This window comes from Homarus americanus, unplaced genomic scaffold (assembly GCF_018991925.1).
Source record: "Homarus americanus isolate GMGI-L3 unplaced genomic scaffold, GMGI_Hamer_2.0 scaffold42643, whole genome shotgun sequence".
In the NCBI taxonomy this organism is placed as follows: Eukaryota; Metazoa; Arthropoda; class Malacostraca; order Decapoda; family Nephropidae; genus Homarus; species Homarus americanus.
The window spans coordinates 3,115,358-3,134,252 of NW_024747582.1; the positions used below are offsets into that span (position 1 = coordinate 3,115,358).

General features: G+C 40.0%; 1 protein-coding gene across 1 annotated transcript in view; it reads left to right on the forward strand.

Moving 5' to 3' along the window:
* Positions 1-2,107: 2,107 nt before the first annotated feature.
* LOC121879692 (amyloid protein-binding protein 2-like) overlaps positions 2,108-18,895 on the forward strand; it is a 29,655-nt gene continuing 12,867 nt past the window's right edge. Inside the window, exons 1-7 of the mRNA XM_042386422.1 lie at positions 2,108-2,378; positions 7,221-7,334; positions 7,720-7,824; positions 9,929-10,089; positions 11,210-11,378; positions 15,137-15,277; positions 17,371-17,493. Of these exons, the coding sequence (XP_042242356.1) occupies positions 2,238-2,378; positions 7,221-7,334; positions 7,720-7,824; positions 9,929-10,089; positions 11,210-11,378; positions 15,137-15,277; positions 17,371-17,493 (954 nt within the window). The 5' untranslated portion in view covers positions 2,108-2,237. The remainder of the gene's footprint in view (positions 2,379-7,220; positions 7,335-7,719; positions 7,825-9,928; positions 10,090-11,209; positions 11,379-15,136; positions 15,278-17,370; positions 17,494-18,895) is intronic.

Below are 18,895 nucleotides of genomic sequence, written 5' to 3' on the forward strand. Positions count from 1 at the left end.
ACCTCAGGTGGTAGTAGGAGCCAGTGTCGAGGATGGTGCAGAAGCTTCTCACCAAATTTGCAGATGAGGTCGTGGTGATGGTCAGTGAGAGCCGAGAGGATCAGTGTGTTGAGTGCTTCTTGATATGTGGAGTAGGAGGGGTTAGAATAATCTTGCATGCCCTCTTTTGCACTTTTTCTAGGTGTTTGCGTTGTGTGGGATTTAGGGTGTGTATGTGGTGAGCTCCGTGTTATTCGTCGAAAAAAGGTTCATTCCAGGAGTACCCATTCTGACTTCTATAAAATCCGATTGCTGAGTGGCTAGTGCGTGATAATATTTACCTGTGATCCCCTAAGTAGATATATGTGTCATTTTACTGGTGAATCTGTGACTACCCTGCTAGGTGTAATAGACCTACCAACCTCCCCTCAGTGCCATGGCTTGTAATCCGTGCCCTTGTCCAGTCGTGACCACCCCATCGACCCCCTCACCGTCCCACCAGGCTAGCCACCCTAGCTTGACCATCTCTTTACTGCCAGCTTACACTCCTCTCACTACCTCCGATATGTCTAAACTGGCTGCTAGTATCACAAATGTAAAGCTCAAGAACCAACAGCTGCTGATGTGATAATTGGAGTCCAACGGCTCTCGTTAATAAGGAGACCATCGGGAAACTAGAGGAAGCTGGCCTCCGTCACACTACCAAGCTGAATGAAGTTGTAACAAGCTTGGAATTCTCACAAAGGGAAATAAGAGACTTAACAGCAAAGTTGAATGTTGATGCTGAGAAGAACCGAACACTCAAGACCCGAGTTCAACAGCTTAGCGAGGAGAACTCTAAGCTCGAGACGGAACAGTTGATAACAGCGGGTCGGGTGGATTATGTGGACGACATAGTGTGGTAAAACAACCTCCTGTTTGTCGGAGTCCCCGAAGATCCCCACGAGAACTGGGAGTCATCCAGGCACAAAATTTCACACCTGCTGAAAGACCATTTTAAACTTACCGAAGTCAGTGTCAGTGATAAAGTCTTCCACCAGCGTAGTAAGCTGAAAGGCACTACTATCTTCGTCAACGAGGACCTATGCCCAGTTACGACTAAAGTCCGCCAACTGCAAATGGACACGTTTAAAGAAGCAAGGGAAATATGTGACGTTCAGTCATAAAACACTTGTGAGGGACTCGGGTAAGTGGATGTCCTCCCCCCACTCTGTACCAGCTCCACCAAGGCCCCAAAGAACCCCCTCCCAACAAAGAGAGAATCAGCCACTGCTCTCACTCTGGATATCACCTGAAGGTTCCCTCCCCGCCGTGCGTCTGTGAAGCTGTTGTGTGTGAGTGAAGCTGTTATGTGTGTCTGTGAAGCTGTTGTGTGCGTCTGTGAAGCTGTTGTGTGTGTGTGTGTGTGTGTGTACCATGCTATTGTACTAATCCAGATGTTACTAAATATTACATAATACTTCCTTGAGATAAATGTATAGTATATATCAGGTGCCTACAAGAGAGCTCAGGTTCTCAACTGGCTCAACCATGTTAATATTGTTATTATTATCCACTCTGTATCTGTGTTCTTCTGGCGAAATAAACTATTTCAATTCAATTCAATTCAGTAGTGGGATTCGTGGACGAGTTTGGGATTCGTAGTCGAGGTAATGGTTTCGTACTGGAGTTCGGTGTTGAGGGTTCAGTGACAATGTTGGGATTCGGTGGTGATGTCTGGGTTTGAGGGTTCGGTGGTGATGTCTGGGTTTGAGGGTTCGGTGGTGATGTCTGGGTTTGAGGGTTCGGTGTCGTTAATGGGAATTTGACACTGGGATTTGGAAAAAAAATAAAGTATCGATGTTTCAATGACTCAATATCCGGGATGACAAAAGAGATTTCAGTGAAGAAAGTCTCGAAGAGTGTTTCAATATAGGGTTTCAGAGGAGGAGGAAGGTCAACTGGAGTGGGGGTAGGAAGATGGGAGGGGGGGGAAGGGTTGGGGGAATGGGGTTAAATAGGTAATAAAGGAAAAAAAAAGGTTTGATCTATGGCAGGGAAATGGAAGAGAGCGGTTGAGAGAAAGGGATCTAAAGGGATTCGGTATCAAGGAGTCGGAGTTGTTGTAGAAGTTCGTGTAGTGAGCACCAGATGTCTCTTCCTTGTTGACATTGATCAGCTGTAAGAGTTAGAGACATTGAGAGAGAAGGAGAGAGAGAGATAGAGAAGAAGGAACTATAATAAGGTTTAATTAAGTCTTCGTTGTGTTAGAGAGATTAATGGCCTCTGCCTCAATACTCAAGTGGTTCCCTGGGACTCTCTATAACACGGCCTTAAATGTGGTGGTTCTACATTATAAGAATATCAGCCATGAATTAAAGATCTTCCCTCCTTCTGTACAGTTTGATGTGTTATATAAGGTTAGTAATATTGTCTCTTTTTATAACTTTTACTCATAGTTTTATTGTATTGTTCTTGGTGTTTATTTTTTTATTTTTTTATTTCTTGGATTTTATTCTTAATTTATTTTATTGTTGATGGTTGAGGGTTTTTAATGTTTTTATTTAGATTGTTGGTGATTTATAATACCATTCTACTTATTGACAACCTTGGTTAAGTTATATGGGATAATTGCACTTATTGTTGCATTTTCAACCAATATACAGCCAAAGGCATCCAGTTTATTGCTTATTATTCAATTGTGACAAGTAGGGTTGAGAAGAATTGCTATCAACGAGGTTATTAATTTTTAAGTCAAAACCTTCCGCTGTATAATGGTTTAAAATGGAACAATACCAATATATTCAGTTTAGGTTAGGTTAGGTTAGGTTAGGTTAGGTTAGTTGGTTTTTCAGTTGAGCAATATGTTTTTCCAGTGAGTTTTAATGTGTTTTATTTTAACTTTAATATTGATTTTTGTCGGAAATAACTTTTGTGGAAAGCCATTGGAAAAATACATTGCTCAACTCAGATCCATATTAGTTGAACATGCAAATTCTCCACATATATAAATGTTAAGTTACCTCACCAAAATACTGTAGTAGTACTGGTAATATTTTAATGGTATCAACAGTGTACAACAAGGTGTCTGTGTTAACCAGCTACCTAACAAAAATACCCCATATATTTGAACCTCATTTGATTCCTTATACCTTAAGAGCGACTCAGTTGGGGGCGGAGGAATTGTGGTTTTTGTGTTTTTAGTTCCCCCCCAACCCCCCCTCCCCAGTTTAACCTGTGCCGGTAAATAAACATGTTCGGTGCCACCCAACGACGGCACCATCTTCACCCGAACAGGAACGATACACGGACATTAATGCCTCGGTTGAATTCACTCGGAAACACCAACTATAGAACAGTTTGGGTAATACTTCTGACACCAGACTCACGGGAAAGAGCCACTTTAGGATAATTTTTTATGGAAGTAAACTTGCTTCTTAACTCATGATCAGAAGTAAATGGCTGGAGGAATTGCAACTTTCTTTATTTTTGGTTTTCCCTCCAATGTTTTCATCCTCGGTACACATTTCCGTGATGGTGGCAGTTGTAAGGCAAGCCTACTTAACCTATCTGTTTATGTATGCCAAAAGACCAGTCGTATTACTCAGACTTACGTCCACCCGCACTTACGACCGCCTCAGTTGTACCAAAATGTGGTCAAATTATGTATTTTTGAGTTCCCAAAGTCAGTACACAGACAAAATTTTCATCTGTAATTCACTTTAAAATGGCTGGCAAGTTTAAAAGTGAGTGTTTTGTGGTGCTGAGAAGAAAATGAGACCCCCCCCCATTTTAGATTTTCTGTGCTATTTAAGCATTTCCGACTTACGACCATTTCGACTTATGAACTGGATGTCGGTCCCTAACCCAGTCGTAAGTCGGGGAGTACCTGTTGTATTATTTATGTGGTAATGATATTATTAATGATTCACCCTAAGACTTCAGACACGCTGGGTCGTGGCTTCCGAAAAAATTGGTAAAAAGTTGAAGAGGTGACAGCTCGTAGACAGTTACAGCAAGAACAGTTTTCTTGGTATCAAAATGTTGTCCTAACTATGTAGTTTTCATATGTGAGCATCATTTGCTAGTTTAAATGATAGTACTGGAGGAAATGGCTAACACCAGAAGGGGATGTTCGATTTCATTCATTTTTTCCAGATGTTCTTTGGGTGATAGTAATAAAACCGATAGACTGTTTTAATTTGAGTTTTTCTTTACCTACAATCATAAATCACCTGTAGTGGCAGGGAATGAAAGATGAGGGAAATTGTGGGGTAAAACACGGTGAAAAACTGATCATGTGAGACTAAAATGATGTCTCTAGTGTATGTGCTTTTTACACGACGAAATTAATTATTTACCGTAAATATGCCAGAATCTTATGGAAGGTAATATGTTAACCTAAATTTCGGTAACCGAGGGATCACTGTACTGCATATATTATCAATATGTTAAATAAATGTTAAAATGACTAATAATTTTAATATAAAACTTGGAAAAATATTGAATAGCACAACTTTCTTGATATTTACTCCGATGGAAACAAATGTAAGCTGAGAACAGATGACTGTATTGGCGGACTGACCTACCAGCCGATGAGCAAGCCAAAACATGTTGACATGTTTTGGTAAGAATTTCTTTAATTGATTTTTTGTTCGTTAACCGAATTGAAGAATCTTATGTCAGGTAATTCGTTAACCAAAGCGTTCGTTAACCGAGGGACCACTGTATTCTTAAGATAAATTACTATGTTTCCTTGAGTATACATTGGCGTTCCACTATCGGTCACTTTTTCTTTAATATCAGTGGTTACTTCTACTGTACATTACATAATATTAATTAAAACATGCATCATTTTTTACATTAATTTTAGTACAACAACAACCAGGGTCTGATTTTCTTCAGTTTCAGGAGGAAAACTGACATTATGGGTGTAAACACTGGCAACAATTCCGTCTCTTATCCTCTTGTGTGTTTTTATATTCTACGTATTATTTATGAATTGTATTGATCATTTCGCATATATATAAAGATTAATTCAATCAAATACATATTCAGTAATAAACGCGGTACAGTGTCCTTAAACGCGCACGTATATGTTGGCGTTCCCAATCCATCTCTTTTTTTTTTCTTTACCATTAGTAGTTAGCTACTTCTATTGTTCCATTTATTAACATTAAATAACATTAGTTAAAACATGTACAGTATATTAATTTTTTTACAGTAATTTTACTACAGCTACAACCAGGGTCTTATTTTCTTCATTTTCTCGTGTAGAACTATCGTCCCGGACTCCCGGCTGTAAACACAAACGAAAACAATGGCGTCCCATCTCTTGTGTGACCATATTATTATTCATTTATATTGTATAACGTGCATTCAGAAACATTATTTAAAGAATATAGTTTGCACTTTTCTTTAATTGTATTGTTTTTTGGGGGAAAAGAGGGTAAAAGGCCACACAAAAGATATGAAAAGGTCACACTTGGGAACGCATCTCATTATTATTGCTTTATTTTAATGGTAATTAATGATGCGCAATAAGACGATTCACCTTACACTGCAATATTGGAGGACACATTAACGTCGTTATTCGAGGCTTTACTGTACTGTAGTGTAGTGATTGTACTGTTGTTACCTGTGCTGTAATCGTCAGCATCCTCACCTCGCAAGCGAGTGGACCCGGGTTCGATCCCCGGGCAGGGTGAAACTATGGGCAAGTTTCTTTACGCCATTTGCCTCTGTCTACCCAGCAGTAATTGGGGACCTGGATGTTAATTGATTTGTTGATCATATTCCGGGGTAATGGTTAGCCAGTGCAGTTGGAGAGTTGTCCGGTCTTCTCGGACTATTCCTTGACACTGGTTCATGCAGCTTGTTAACTCAGGGTGTGGTTGTTGTGTTGGTGACAGCTTCTACACCTTAAATTCACACTTAGGTGGCCCGAGGGGTATCCATTATATTATTATGTAGTGTTCTTTAGTGTACAGTGCTGTAGTGTACTGTACTGTTCTGTTCTGTACTGTACTGTATACTGTAGATAATAATAAATATAGAAACTTAGGTTAGGTCAGGTTAGGTTAAGTCAGGTTATGTCAGGTCAGGTTAGCACAGGTCTGGCTAGGTAGGTCATGTTGGCTCAAATCTCATTAGGTTAGGTTATGTCAGGTCAGGTTAGGTCAGGAAAGATTAGGTCAAGTTAGGTTAGGTTAGATCAGGTCAGGTAAAGGTAGGGTAGATCAGGTTTTGTCAGGGTGAATCAGATTAGGTCAGGACAGGTTAAACTAAAAATATCTTGTAGACCACATGCTGTAGTATCACCAAAAACTAATAATTGAACACAAATACAGCTACAGCAAGTAACTACAAAACTACTGTATTTTTAAAGTGGTAAATGTGTAACCCAGAGACACTTCATATAATAGGCTGTTTATTACTGTAATTTGTTTTGATGTGGTCAGGTAAAATTATGCTTACTCCTTCTAGTGCTTCACTATCCACCACCCTTACTTCATCCTATCCTTCTTTGATGTCTGGTTACTGACTATGGATACTGTCTTTATCTGGTTACTGTCTATCAAGTTACTGTCTATATCTAGTTACTGCCTATATCTGTCGATATAATTACTGTATAGGATAGCAGAAAGATAAACACATACAGTATATGTTTATTAACTTGCCTGGCTGCTGTGTAGAGGCAGTCATATCAAACACACTAACCTATTTCACCACTAAATCACCAACTCTAACCTAACCTAACAGGCCAGAGCCCAAGCTTGTCGAGTGTTAAAGTACTACGCACGTCACCAGTCCTTTTCTTCTTAGGTTTACATTCTAAACGAAAAATCTTCTTTGTCCCAGGCATGGAAACGAGTGCAGAAAATAGCAGGCAAGTTTTCATCTAATTCTCCTCCCACAGTTCTCAGGGCTAATGATGGCTGCCCAGTTGCCCCCCCCCCCCTCAAGAAGTTGCACGGGTGTCTTCTATAGCAGCTCGATCCTCAGAGTATAATGGGTGTGTAGGGTAGAGGAGACACGAGCCCTGGATTTTGGAGTGGGACGTGGCCAGACATACAATTTTATGTTCTCAATGTAAGAAATGAAAACTGTCCTCTCACTCACTAAAGATCCATCACCAGGGCCTGATGATACACACACCTAACCTAACCACAGTACAGTACAGTAAATATAAACATGTATACAGTATGCTATGTAAAGTGTTGCCTGGCGAGTACTGTAGTAATTGTATGTTATCTTTACAGCTTTATAAATATGGCTGCCTGGCCAAGCTGCGGGGGGAGTTGTGCAGCCTGGACGTTCTCACACGGATGCTCAAGGTGGTGGACAAGAGGCACTTACTACACCACTGTTTTCAGGTACAGTACAGTAGAGTACAGTACAGTACAGCACAGTAGAGTACAGTACAGCACAGTAGAGTACAGTACAGTAGAGTACAGTACAGTAGAGTACAGTACAGTACAGTACAGTACAGCACAGCACAGTAGAGTACAGTACAATACAGTACAGTACTGTACAGCACAGTACAGTATAGTATAGTATAGTATAGTATAGTATAGTATAGTACTGTATAGTACAGTATACACACTATACAGTACAGTACAGTACAGTATCCACAAACTAAACTGTACACCTTCAGTCCTTATATTCTGTAAATACTATACTTTATACAGTTACCAGCTAAATCAGTGTAAGCTGTAATGACAACTTTACCTAATAAACATCCACCTCTCTATCTCTCAGGCATTGATGGACCAAGCTCTAGGGGGTCATGGCAGTAAAATCTCATCAATATTATCTCAAGCTTATGTTGAAAGGTGCAGTCAAGACTCAGCATTAGACCAGCAGGTGAGTGAGTGTAGGGTTACCCTGTGTTTTGTTCCTATTTTTTTCTTATCACATTTGGGTGATGTTCTCTGAAGGATTCACCGGTCTGCATTTTAAGAAAAGATGATTGATGCTTTAAAACTGAGATGTGATTCTGATTCGTTTTTTTATCAAGGATTTCAAAAATAAACTTTGTTTTTCTCTAGCACATCACACTTATTACCAATATGACAAGATAATATAACTTATGCACATACAAATATGACGAGATAATACAAATAAGACAATTCAGTAGGCTTCAAAGTTAACTAAACCTAAAGATTATTGTCATTAAGGCTATTACCTGCAAATACAGAAATAAATGATATACATTATATGACCATGAATGAACATAATATTGGGCTTCTAGGATGAGTGAAACTTAATTTTTATCAACTTTCTGTCAATCTGTTCACTGGCACAGTCTCTCTCCAGCAGTAGTCTGCCATCATGTTCACATTCCACCTTCCTTGATACCTCTTTTCCATTTCCTTAATGTCCTGGTGAAATCTTTCACCTTGCTCTTCACTTAAACTACTGTACCTAAATTTTCAGGAAAATATTCAAGATGGGAATGTAAGAAATGCACTTTTACACTCATATTGCAACCCTTGTTTTTAAAGGTATTCAACTTACCTTCAACAATGTTTTGATAGTTTAGATCCTTTATATTGCCTAAAAACTATACACAACATTCTTGAAACTATTCCATGCTTCTTTCTCACACTGGTTCATCGATTCTTCAGATTGGTGGTCATATTGGTAGTATGCAGCTACTAAACAGGGAGGTACAACCTCCATTCAGTAGTTGTATAGGTAATGCTAAAATAATTAATTAAAGCAGACACATTATTACAATAAACCAAAGAGCCTTCCTCTGAAAAAAATGAACTAGTTCTTGTCCACGTTGCCTATACCATGAAAAATATGTCCCTTTGGTCAATAACTTCTTTGATTTCAACCTAGATTCTAAAAGTTCAGCAGACTCCTTTGGTAAATTCAAATCCCTAACCAGATCGATAAGTTCACTGTGGGTAAACACCTCCGGTACATCACTAATATCTTCATGTTGATAAACATCACTTCCGTTACCTGACGATGAATCACGGTCAGATTCTGATGACACTGACTGCGACACATCTGACGGAATGGGGACTGGAACCTCAGGACTACGTATGTGGCACTGGTCTCATGGCAGATGGACTCTTGGGATAAATGATTCCTTGTTTATTTTTTTGCATTTTTCCCTCTATCTTCACAGAGCAAAAATAACAGTCATCACCATGGTTTCTAGGCCCCTGCCATACCACAGGGACTCCAAATGGCATAGCATTTTTCTTACCATATTTCCACAGTCTTAAACCTTCAACACAATGCGACATACTTTATCTAAATCCCCTATTTTCACCCCAAAGTTGGCACAATATGCATTTTTCACGGATGCGATTATTTCTTGTCGTTGCTTATGCACAACAAAGCACCCACATATGTAGCAGAATACGTTAGGATTGCTCAAACATCCACGAGAAGATGTATTTACAACAGGAATAGTATATAAGTAGAGCAAAACAAGGAGGTTTAACACTACAGCTGCTGATGCAACACTGAACATTGACCTTTACCTCAAGGATTCCATGTGTCAGTAAACCTTGCGTGATAGATGAAAACTGAAGTCATATCTGAAATCAACATTAAAAACAGGTTAAGGAACACACATCAGTTTGAAAACATAAAAATTATGCAGAATGGCGATGTGATGATTCTGCCACCTAATATGTTTCATCTCAAGATTAACCACTCTAATGCTAAGCTAATCTAACCTAATGCTAACCTATCCTAATACTAACCTAACATAACTTAATCTAACCATTTTTGACCTAACCTAACCTGATCTGCACCTAACTCTACTTACCTTATGTAACTTAACCTGACCTAACCTAACCCAACATAATATTAAGTTAACCTAACCATGACCAAACTGAAGTCTCCATCATTGGGGGGTAGGGGGGGGGGGGCTAGGCTAGGTTAGGTTAGGTTAGATTAGATTAGATAGTGGTACTGTATTAACATTTTATTTTATTTTCAGCAAATCGACAATTTAGTAATGCAGGGGTTGGCAGTGTCAGCATTCTTGGCAGAGGCTGGTTGGCTCCCTGATGCAGAGAACATCTTAACCTCTTGTCAAACTCTTCTGGCCAACTCCACACAACCACAGCAGATGACACGAGCTCTTGAATGTTGTCACAGGTATGTAATGGTTTGAGCTCTTGAATGTTGTCACAGGTATGTAATGATGTGGGCTCTTGAATGTTGTCACAGGTAAGTAATGATGTGAGCTCTTGAATGTGAGGTATATAGGTAAAGTAAAAGTCGTGCACTTATTGCCTAAAGCATCATACTCTGTACACTGATACTAGGACCCATGAGGAATCTCTTAAAGATTGGAGACAATCTTTATCTGCCTGCTGGTGGCCATTTTTCAAGACATTACCATAAAATACACAATATCTTTGCTTCTATTGCAGTTACACCTTTGGTTTTTGTGGTTTTACCCACCTTTTCAGACCCAAGGACTAAACTAATTGTTACAAAGTACATACATCTTTTGTTAATACTTTATTCATAGAATCATATAAAACTGCTCTTGCAGGGGTACTGATACAAAATGAATATACAGCAGACATCTTAATATTATGTGAATACACAGACATACTGTATGTAACTGGGGAATATACATTTTTTGGCACACGAGTTAGCTGGCTCAGTGAGGGAGATGGGGAGCGTTGCTATGGAATTAGCCTGTGGATGATAGGCTGCGATGAAACTTTGTTGGATGTCGTATTGTCGACGTATTTGTACTGAAAGTTGATTCTTGAACTGTAATCCGTTGTCGGAGAGAAGAACCTTGGGAGTAGTAAGAGAACATATGAGGTTCATCACTCGGGCATGAGCCACAGACTCGGCTGATTTATCCTTCAGTGGGACTAAAATCACAAATCTAGAAAAATGATCAACTCACTCTAGTACAGACGAGGATCCTTGATGACTCCACGGAAGTCGTAACAAGTAAATGGCGATGTGTCAAATGGACACTACTTGTATGAACCCAAGTACTTTGTTAGCTTTGTTTCGAGCAAATACACATTGTTTACTTGGTTTAAGATTCCCACTTATCATTACTCCTAAATCCTTCTCACAGTCGGATTGCTCTATAATATCGTTGTTCATTTGGTGTCTGGTTGGTGCTTGGGTGGGAAGACCAACCGCTTGGGTAACTCTGGATTTTTCTGCTCTGGTTGTATTTATAATTACTGTGCAAATCTAAATATATGCCAGGCCATAATTACAGTTTATTTATATATTTCAGATTGCTGCATGTACAGAATGGGTACTGTAGATTTGAGGAAGCAGAACGCACATACAACCAAGCCATGGTGTTGGTGAAACAACTCCAGCTGGCAGGCGCCTCACCCAACCTCGCCTCTCTCTACTCAGAATTCTCCACACTTTACATGCTCAGGTCAAACTATGCAGAGGTGAGTTCTTTGATGTATGTCTTCATGGTTTAAGTATCAGGTCCAGTGTTGGTTTTGCCTCCACCACCTTCCTCAGTCTGTAACCAACACTTGTGTAGTTGACGCAACTTTGTCCCCACACTACAGTCGGCATCCAAGCCTCCTGTGACCTTTTGACTTCAGGGTAAGGGAAGCTGTGAGTTCTGTATGCTTTGTGTTCCTCCTGTTCAGATATGTCCCATGCTGTTCTCTAGTGCTGCTCTGTTGATTCTCCCTGAAGTTTCAAGTTTGTCAGTATTTTAATGAAAGGAAGGACTTACTGCCTCCTTATGTGGTTTATTTTCTTTTTTTAAAGCGTCTCCTCTCACAGAGGGACTATCACTGTTTACACTGACGGCTTTATGTTGGATGCAGGGGTGGGTGTTGGAGTAGTCTTTACCAACTTCTGTCAGGACGGTTGTCTCCTCACTATTCCATCTATTTTTATGGCAGAGCTTTCGGGTATTTTACTTGCCCTCAGGATAATTTTTGCAGAACCACATCACGATTTTACAGTTTTTAGCAATTCTTGTAGTTCTCTTCAGGCCTCAGCTAGTGTCTCATCACCAAATCCCTTAGTTATAGATATTTTACAGTGGCTGTTTCTCATCAAATGTTGAGGCAGGAAAGACAGTTTTTTGGGGGGTTCCGGTCCATGTGGGGGAGAAGGTGAATGAGCGTGCTGATTATATAGCAAAAACAGCTGCTTTTTGCCCTTTGGCTCATCATTCCCCTCTACCTGCCTCTGATATGAAGCCAGTAATAAGACCTGCCATCCGCTCCAGTTGGCAGCGCAGGTGGGATGCTGTCGGAGTAAACAAGTTCCGTGACATCCACCCTGCATTGAGTGCCTGGGGATGTCAGGAACTATTGCGCCGCCAGGAGACATCTTTGGCCCGCTGCTGTATTGGTCACACGCGGCCGACTGCCGGTTTTTTAACGGAGAGGGCACCCCCTTCCCCATTGTGATGACTGCCTGGTCCCATTGACTGTTTGACACCTCCTGGTAGAGTGCCCCAGTCACAGAGATCTTTGTAGTAAGCACCTCTCCCGGTGTGGGGGGGGGGGTGGGGGTGTCTTACCATCTCTCTTTGGTGCTGGGGGGAGCGGGTAGAGTGGGAGGAGACGTCCTCTCCTTCGTGGGGTAAGCCGACCTTCTACACCAGCTTTGAATTTGATCTGTTATCATTATTGTGCCATCACTCTTTTTTATCAAGAATTTGCCATTAGTCAAGTAAAAGGTGAGGCTTGATCATGAAAGCATAGTTTTAAACCCCTGCCCCTAGTGGTCACAACAATAAGCAGGGTAAATGCTATGACAACTCTTATATTATTTCCACCAGGTTCTTAACAAGCCTCAGATTAACTCAAAATAGATGCATCATACTGAGGAAGAATCATACACTGCATAATTTATCAGTATACTAAAATTAGCTAATGTATTTATAAAGGTCGAGTAAATGAACAAATCAAATACAGAAAACAGCTTATATTAACCTGAACCCTAGAGCCTCAGCCTTACCTTAAACAGTACAAAAGTATGCATCACTTATCTCTATATAAATATGTCATGAGTCCAGACCAACTGTACCACACATGGACCACTTGGATATATGAGCAATAGGGGTTGGGTGTAAACGGGACTGTCCAGTATGGACCAATAGGCCTGCTGCAGTTTCCTCCATTCTTGTGTTCTTATGGTCTCACCAGCCAGGCTCATCTGCCTCTCTGCACTCACTAGCTGAGCTGGTGGACCAGTGACCCACACAGTGCTGATACAGTGTCACTAATTATGAAACAATTTGACCTAACTAATATAGGCTGGTTTAGTTAATACATACATATTTTAAGTTAATATATCTAACATATTAAACAATGATTGCATACAGGAACAAAGTAATATAAAATATAGCTCGACCTGATGAACAACCAGGGTAATTACCTTTGAACAGGTAAGGTCTTAACCAAAGGTATACTGTATGGTGCCACAAAACAACATTGAAATGGTTTTTGATGAACATTCTATCCTATTTATTATCTGTGTTTTTTACTCTGCTTATTTGTTTTTAGTCTTGTAAGGTTTTAGTTTAATTCAGCACAGTTTCCATGTTCAGGTCACACTATGCAGAGGCAAGTTTCTTTTGGGGATTTCTTCACCCTCTATCATCATCTAATGTTCAGAGTTGTAAAAAGTACTGGACGTTGTTACTTAAGTAAATGTATTGTTACATTGGCAAAATGTTACTCAAGTAGAAGTAAAAGTATCTAAAGTTCAATGTACTCAAGTAGAAGTAAAAAAGTATCTTATTCATAAATTACTGTACAGTATCCTGTACTCAAGTAATGAAAGTAAAAAGTAACCTTAAAATTATGAATTGTCTCAAATATTAACCCTTTCACAGCAGGAGGTTACTCTAAGCTGAATAAAATGGTCTGACAGTAGCCAGAATAAAATGGCAAGTGCGTGACACGCGGTGAAAGGGTTAAAATAAATCCACAAGGAGGGTGGGCCCCCTGGGGGGAGGTCCTCAAGGCTGAGTGGAGTGAAACGTTTACACAAAATGCCAGACACCAACAGACTGTGGTAGCTAGACCCAGTTTGAAAGACCGGAAAAACGTACTTAAACATTAATGACCAGCTGTGAGTTAAACAGTAAAATAAGACCCACAATAATGAGAATTCTTACACATCTGCTTGAGTTTTGTACTCGTTAAATTTTTCTTATAAAACTTACCATACATCTTGTACACCTGCCCTTCTTACATACAGCACCTCATATTAGTGTGGTTACATAAATACAAATTACATTGGATGTTAGCTCCATATTGCAGACATACAACTGATGTTAACTATATTTCAGGCACACAACTGATGTTAACTCTGTATTGCAGGCATACAACTGATGTTAACTATATTGCAGACATACAACTGATGTTAACTATATTTCAGGCATACAACTGATGTTAACTCTATATTGTAGGCATACAACTGATATTAACTCTATATTGCAGGCATACAACTGATGTTAACTATATTTCAGGCATACAACTGATGTTAACTCTATATTTCACATACAACTGACGTTAACTATATTTCAGGCACACAACTGATGTTAACTCTATATTGCAGACATACAACTGATGTTAACTATATTTCAGGCACACAACTGATGTTAACTCTGTATTGCAATACAACTGATGTTAACTGTATTGCAGGCATACAACTGATGTTAACTCTGTATTGCAGGCATACAACTGATGTTAACTATATTGCAGACATACAACTGATGTTAACTATATTGCAGGCACAACTGATGTTAGCTCCATATTGCAGGCATACAACTGGACGTTAACTATATTTCAGGCACACAACTGATGTTAACTATATTGCAGGCATACAACTGATGTTAACTCTATATTGCAGACATACAACTGGTTAACATACAACTGATGTTACTCTATATTGCAGGCATACAACTGATGTTAGCTCCATATTGCAGACATACAACTGATGTTAACTATATTTCAGGCACACAACTGATGTTAACTCTGTATTGCAGGCATACAACTGATGTTAACTATATTGCAGACATACAACTGATGTTAACTATATTTCAGGCATACAACTGATGTTAACTCTATATTGCAGGCATACAACTGATATTAACTCTATATTGCAGGCATACAACTGATGTTAACTATATTTCAGGCATACAACTGATGTTAACTCTATATTTCAGGCATACAGCTGGAGTGTAAAAGCCTTACAAGCGTTGGTTGCCAATTTCCCAAAGCCACCTCTCATCGATGTGTTAAGACAGTCAGCAAAAGCCTGTGTTCTGAAACGGGAATTTAAGAAAGCCGGGTTACTTATCAAACAGGTGAGCTTTTTAGGTCATTAAGACACGTTCAGGTGAGTTATTACTGAGCTTAGGTGTTTACTAATGTGTTTTAGTCTTCAAATGGTGGTCATAATCAGTGGGAGTTAGCTGTAGGGACGGTGGTCATAATCAGTGGGAGTTAGCTGTAGGGACGGTGGTCATCATCAGTGGGAGTTAGCTGTAGGGACGGTGGTCATCATCAGTGGGAGTTAGCTGTAGGAATGGTCGGGGGATGGATCCAGGATTTTATGGGGGTCCATATTTTGTTTTCCCAGTCAAAAAAGAATGAATTAAAGTAAAGTAGAGTAGAATAGAGTAGAATAGAATAGAGTAGAGTAGAGGAGAGTAGAATAGAATAGAGTTGTAATGGGGGAGTTTTAGTGTAAGATATTGATGGAATATTTAGTTGTAGGATTGGAAGGTGAGGAAGTTTGGTAGCTTGGCTGGTTAGTTATTTAACTTGATATTACCTCAGGGGAAATCTTCTCAAACGCCAACTCTAATGGTACAGCTATTTATTATTCACTTAATGACACAGACACATTAATAGCACATTAAATCAAAGTCACTAGAACATTATATTTACGTTATTAGACACTGACTCTCAGACATGAACATGAAACGGATGCATTTCCCACCGTAAGTAACTCACCCTATGGACAGCTCTGACAATGACTCACTTGTGATCTGAGGGAGGCCCAGTGGGTGCTGCTGAACTATGTCTCCTATGGGAGACCCTGCGAGCTGGAGACGCGGTGCTGGGGAGCGAAGTCTCCCTCCCGACCCTGACTAGCGACGAGCGTGACTCAGTGAAAGTGATCCGAATACGTGTAAGGGGCTGCAGGGCCTTTATATTGGAGGAGAGCCGGCAGATGACCTCTCCTAATTAACACTAGCCTGGGTGTGTCTTGACCAGGTGTGGTTTCTTTAACACGGTCATATCACACGGTTAACGCGAGTACTTAGTGGCCTTGTCCTCTTGGGTCAGGTCTTGCTGTCACTGTAGGGTGTGTCAACTTATGTGGGTTACCACGAGGGCATCTACTTACCGTTATAGTGGGGTATGCTATAACGAATCTACCGTAATTGGTTCCAGAACCTCATTCGTTAGCATTCGTTCGTTATAGGATTAATCCGTCCCAGGCCCCCAAATACAACCACTTAACACTGAAAATTTTCTGTGGAAAATGTAAAAAATACGGTACTTTATCTTACCTTTGTGTTGTTCAGCATGCAGGTACCCCCAAACACTGGCACATCACTATCACTTCCACTGGGAGTCTTGGCTTTAAGGTCCTCAAACAGTTGTTTGGCCTTCTCACAAATTATAGCTTCACTAATGTTATCACCTGCCATTTCTTTCTCCTTTACCCACACTAAGAGTAAATTTTTCATCTCTTCAATCACATTACACTTTGCTTTGCTAAGTCTAAAGATTCCCTTAGCCACTTGCACAGTTTTTAACTCCTCTTTATACTTCATAATCGTACATATAGTCGATTTAGCCATCCCATATTCATCACTAAGTTTCACAATGCTTGTTCCATTCTCACGTTTCTTTATGATTTCTTTCTTAATTTCAAGGGTTATTAGCTTTCTCACACGCTTTGGACGATTCATTGTTACAATTGTATACTTGTATAACAAAATAGTTATACAAATAACACGAATTTCCACATCAAAAGACGAAATTTCAACAATAACAGCGGTGCAGTGGCTACACAATGAGACAAAGATGGCGCCTGACGCTCTTGTTGTGAGCCGCTGTATAACAATATTCATGCGCCAGACGAAATAGTCCCGTATTCATCCGCATTCGTTGTAGGAGTTGCATTTGTTATAGCATTCTCAATTTTATAGGTAAAACCGTTCGTTATAGCATACCCCACTGTATGTGTTGTAATTCTCTGGGCTGTAAGCTGTAGTCTGATAAACAATCATTACACCAGACCAACCAAACAAAACAAAACAAAACCTAGCCTGACCTGACCTGACCTGACCAAACCAAACCTAACTTAACCAACCCCACCCCTAGCAATTTGTATACAGTACTATATACGATATAGTATATTCATTGGCATGTTTTCCTTCAGGCTGTCATGATCGCCACAGAAGTTTTCGGGGACAAACATCCAAAGTACGCCGACACACTCATTGACTACGGCTTCTACCTCCTTAACGTGGATGCCATCAGTCAGGGCGTTCAAGTGTATCAGGTAAGTTAATAGTCTTTTAACCTCTTGAGTACGGTAATATTTTTTTTGTCTTAGAAAACATTTGGTCAAAACTTGGAGGAAAATATGCAAAAGAAAAACAAGTAAACCAATAAAATTAAAGATATTTTAATCAGATACTTTAGCAACTTACAAAGGTACAATATTGTCATAACATTATTGATGATGTTAAGAGATATTGCTGAAGTTTCTTGACAGTGTGTCTCTTTGAAAAACTCTTATTTTATTCTGGAAGCTGAAAATTGTTTGAGTAAGACCAGAAACAATCTTATCCTTCCCCTGGAGTGCCAAGTTGAGAGTTTGTAGATGTTTTCTTTTATCAGTAAAGAACATCAGATCTTGCATCCATTCATCATTTTCCAGTTGAGGAGATTTTCTGTCTTCAACAAAAGTAGTGATAGGGTCCAACAGATCTACAAACCTATTCAAGACATTGCTGGTTGACAGCCACCTCACAGTGCAGTAGAAAGAGACATCATTGGGCTTGTCTTCAAGTTTCAGTTCTTCAATAAAGTTTTTTAACTGTCGGTGGGTCTTCCCATTTGAGTGGATGAAATTGACAATATCTAGGAAAATTTTCATAACATTTTCGTACCTGAAGTATCTGGCTGCTAGGTGTTCATGATGCAGTGAACAAGAGGAACTCTGGAAATTTGGGATCACTTATCATGAGTGCAATTAGTCCTGCATATTACCCCACCATTGCAGGTGCTCCATCTGTTGCAACACTGACAAGTTTATCCAGTGGAACATCACATTTGTTAGGCTCTGTCAAGTGCATTTATAATGTCAATGTGACGAGTTGTTTCTTTTAGTGCCATTAAGTCTAACATCTCTTCTTTGACAGTTACATCAGAGGAAACATAACGAACAAATACCGACAGTTGTGGGTTGTCTTGTATGTCTGTAGACTCGTCAAGAGTTAAGCTAAATGCTAGAGAATTCTTCAAATCATTTTGCATCTTGCTTGCAACATCAGCACTTATCTGGGAGATATGCCTCTCTGGGGATAGAGGTTAGCACTCTGTCAAGGTTGGCGTAAAAGGCCTCCTTGATGTCATCTTCTGCATCCAGTGTTGGGGCGTATGCACTGATGAAGAAGGCGTGACGCGAGTGATTCATTAGAACTCGGAGCGTCAGGAGGCGCTCGTTGATCCCAATAAACATTTCAGTTAGCCTGTGTAGGATGCATTGGCGGATGGCAAAGCCAACTCCATAAATGAGGTTTCTCTCCGCAGCAGGCTTACCGTTCCAGAAGAAGGTGTAGCCAGACCCCCGTTCTGTGAGTTGGCCCTCGTATGGGAGCCGCGACTCACTAATGGCTGCTATGTCGATGTTATACCTAGCCAGCTCTTTTGCCACAAGGGCGGTTCTTCTTTCAGGG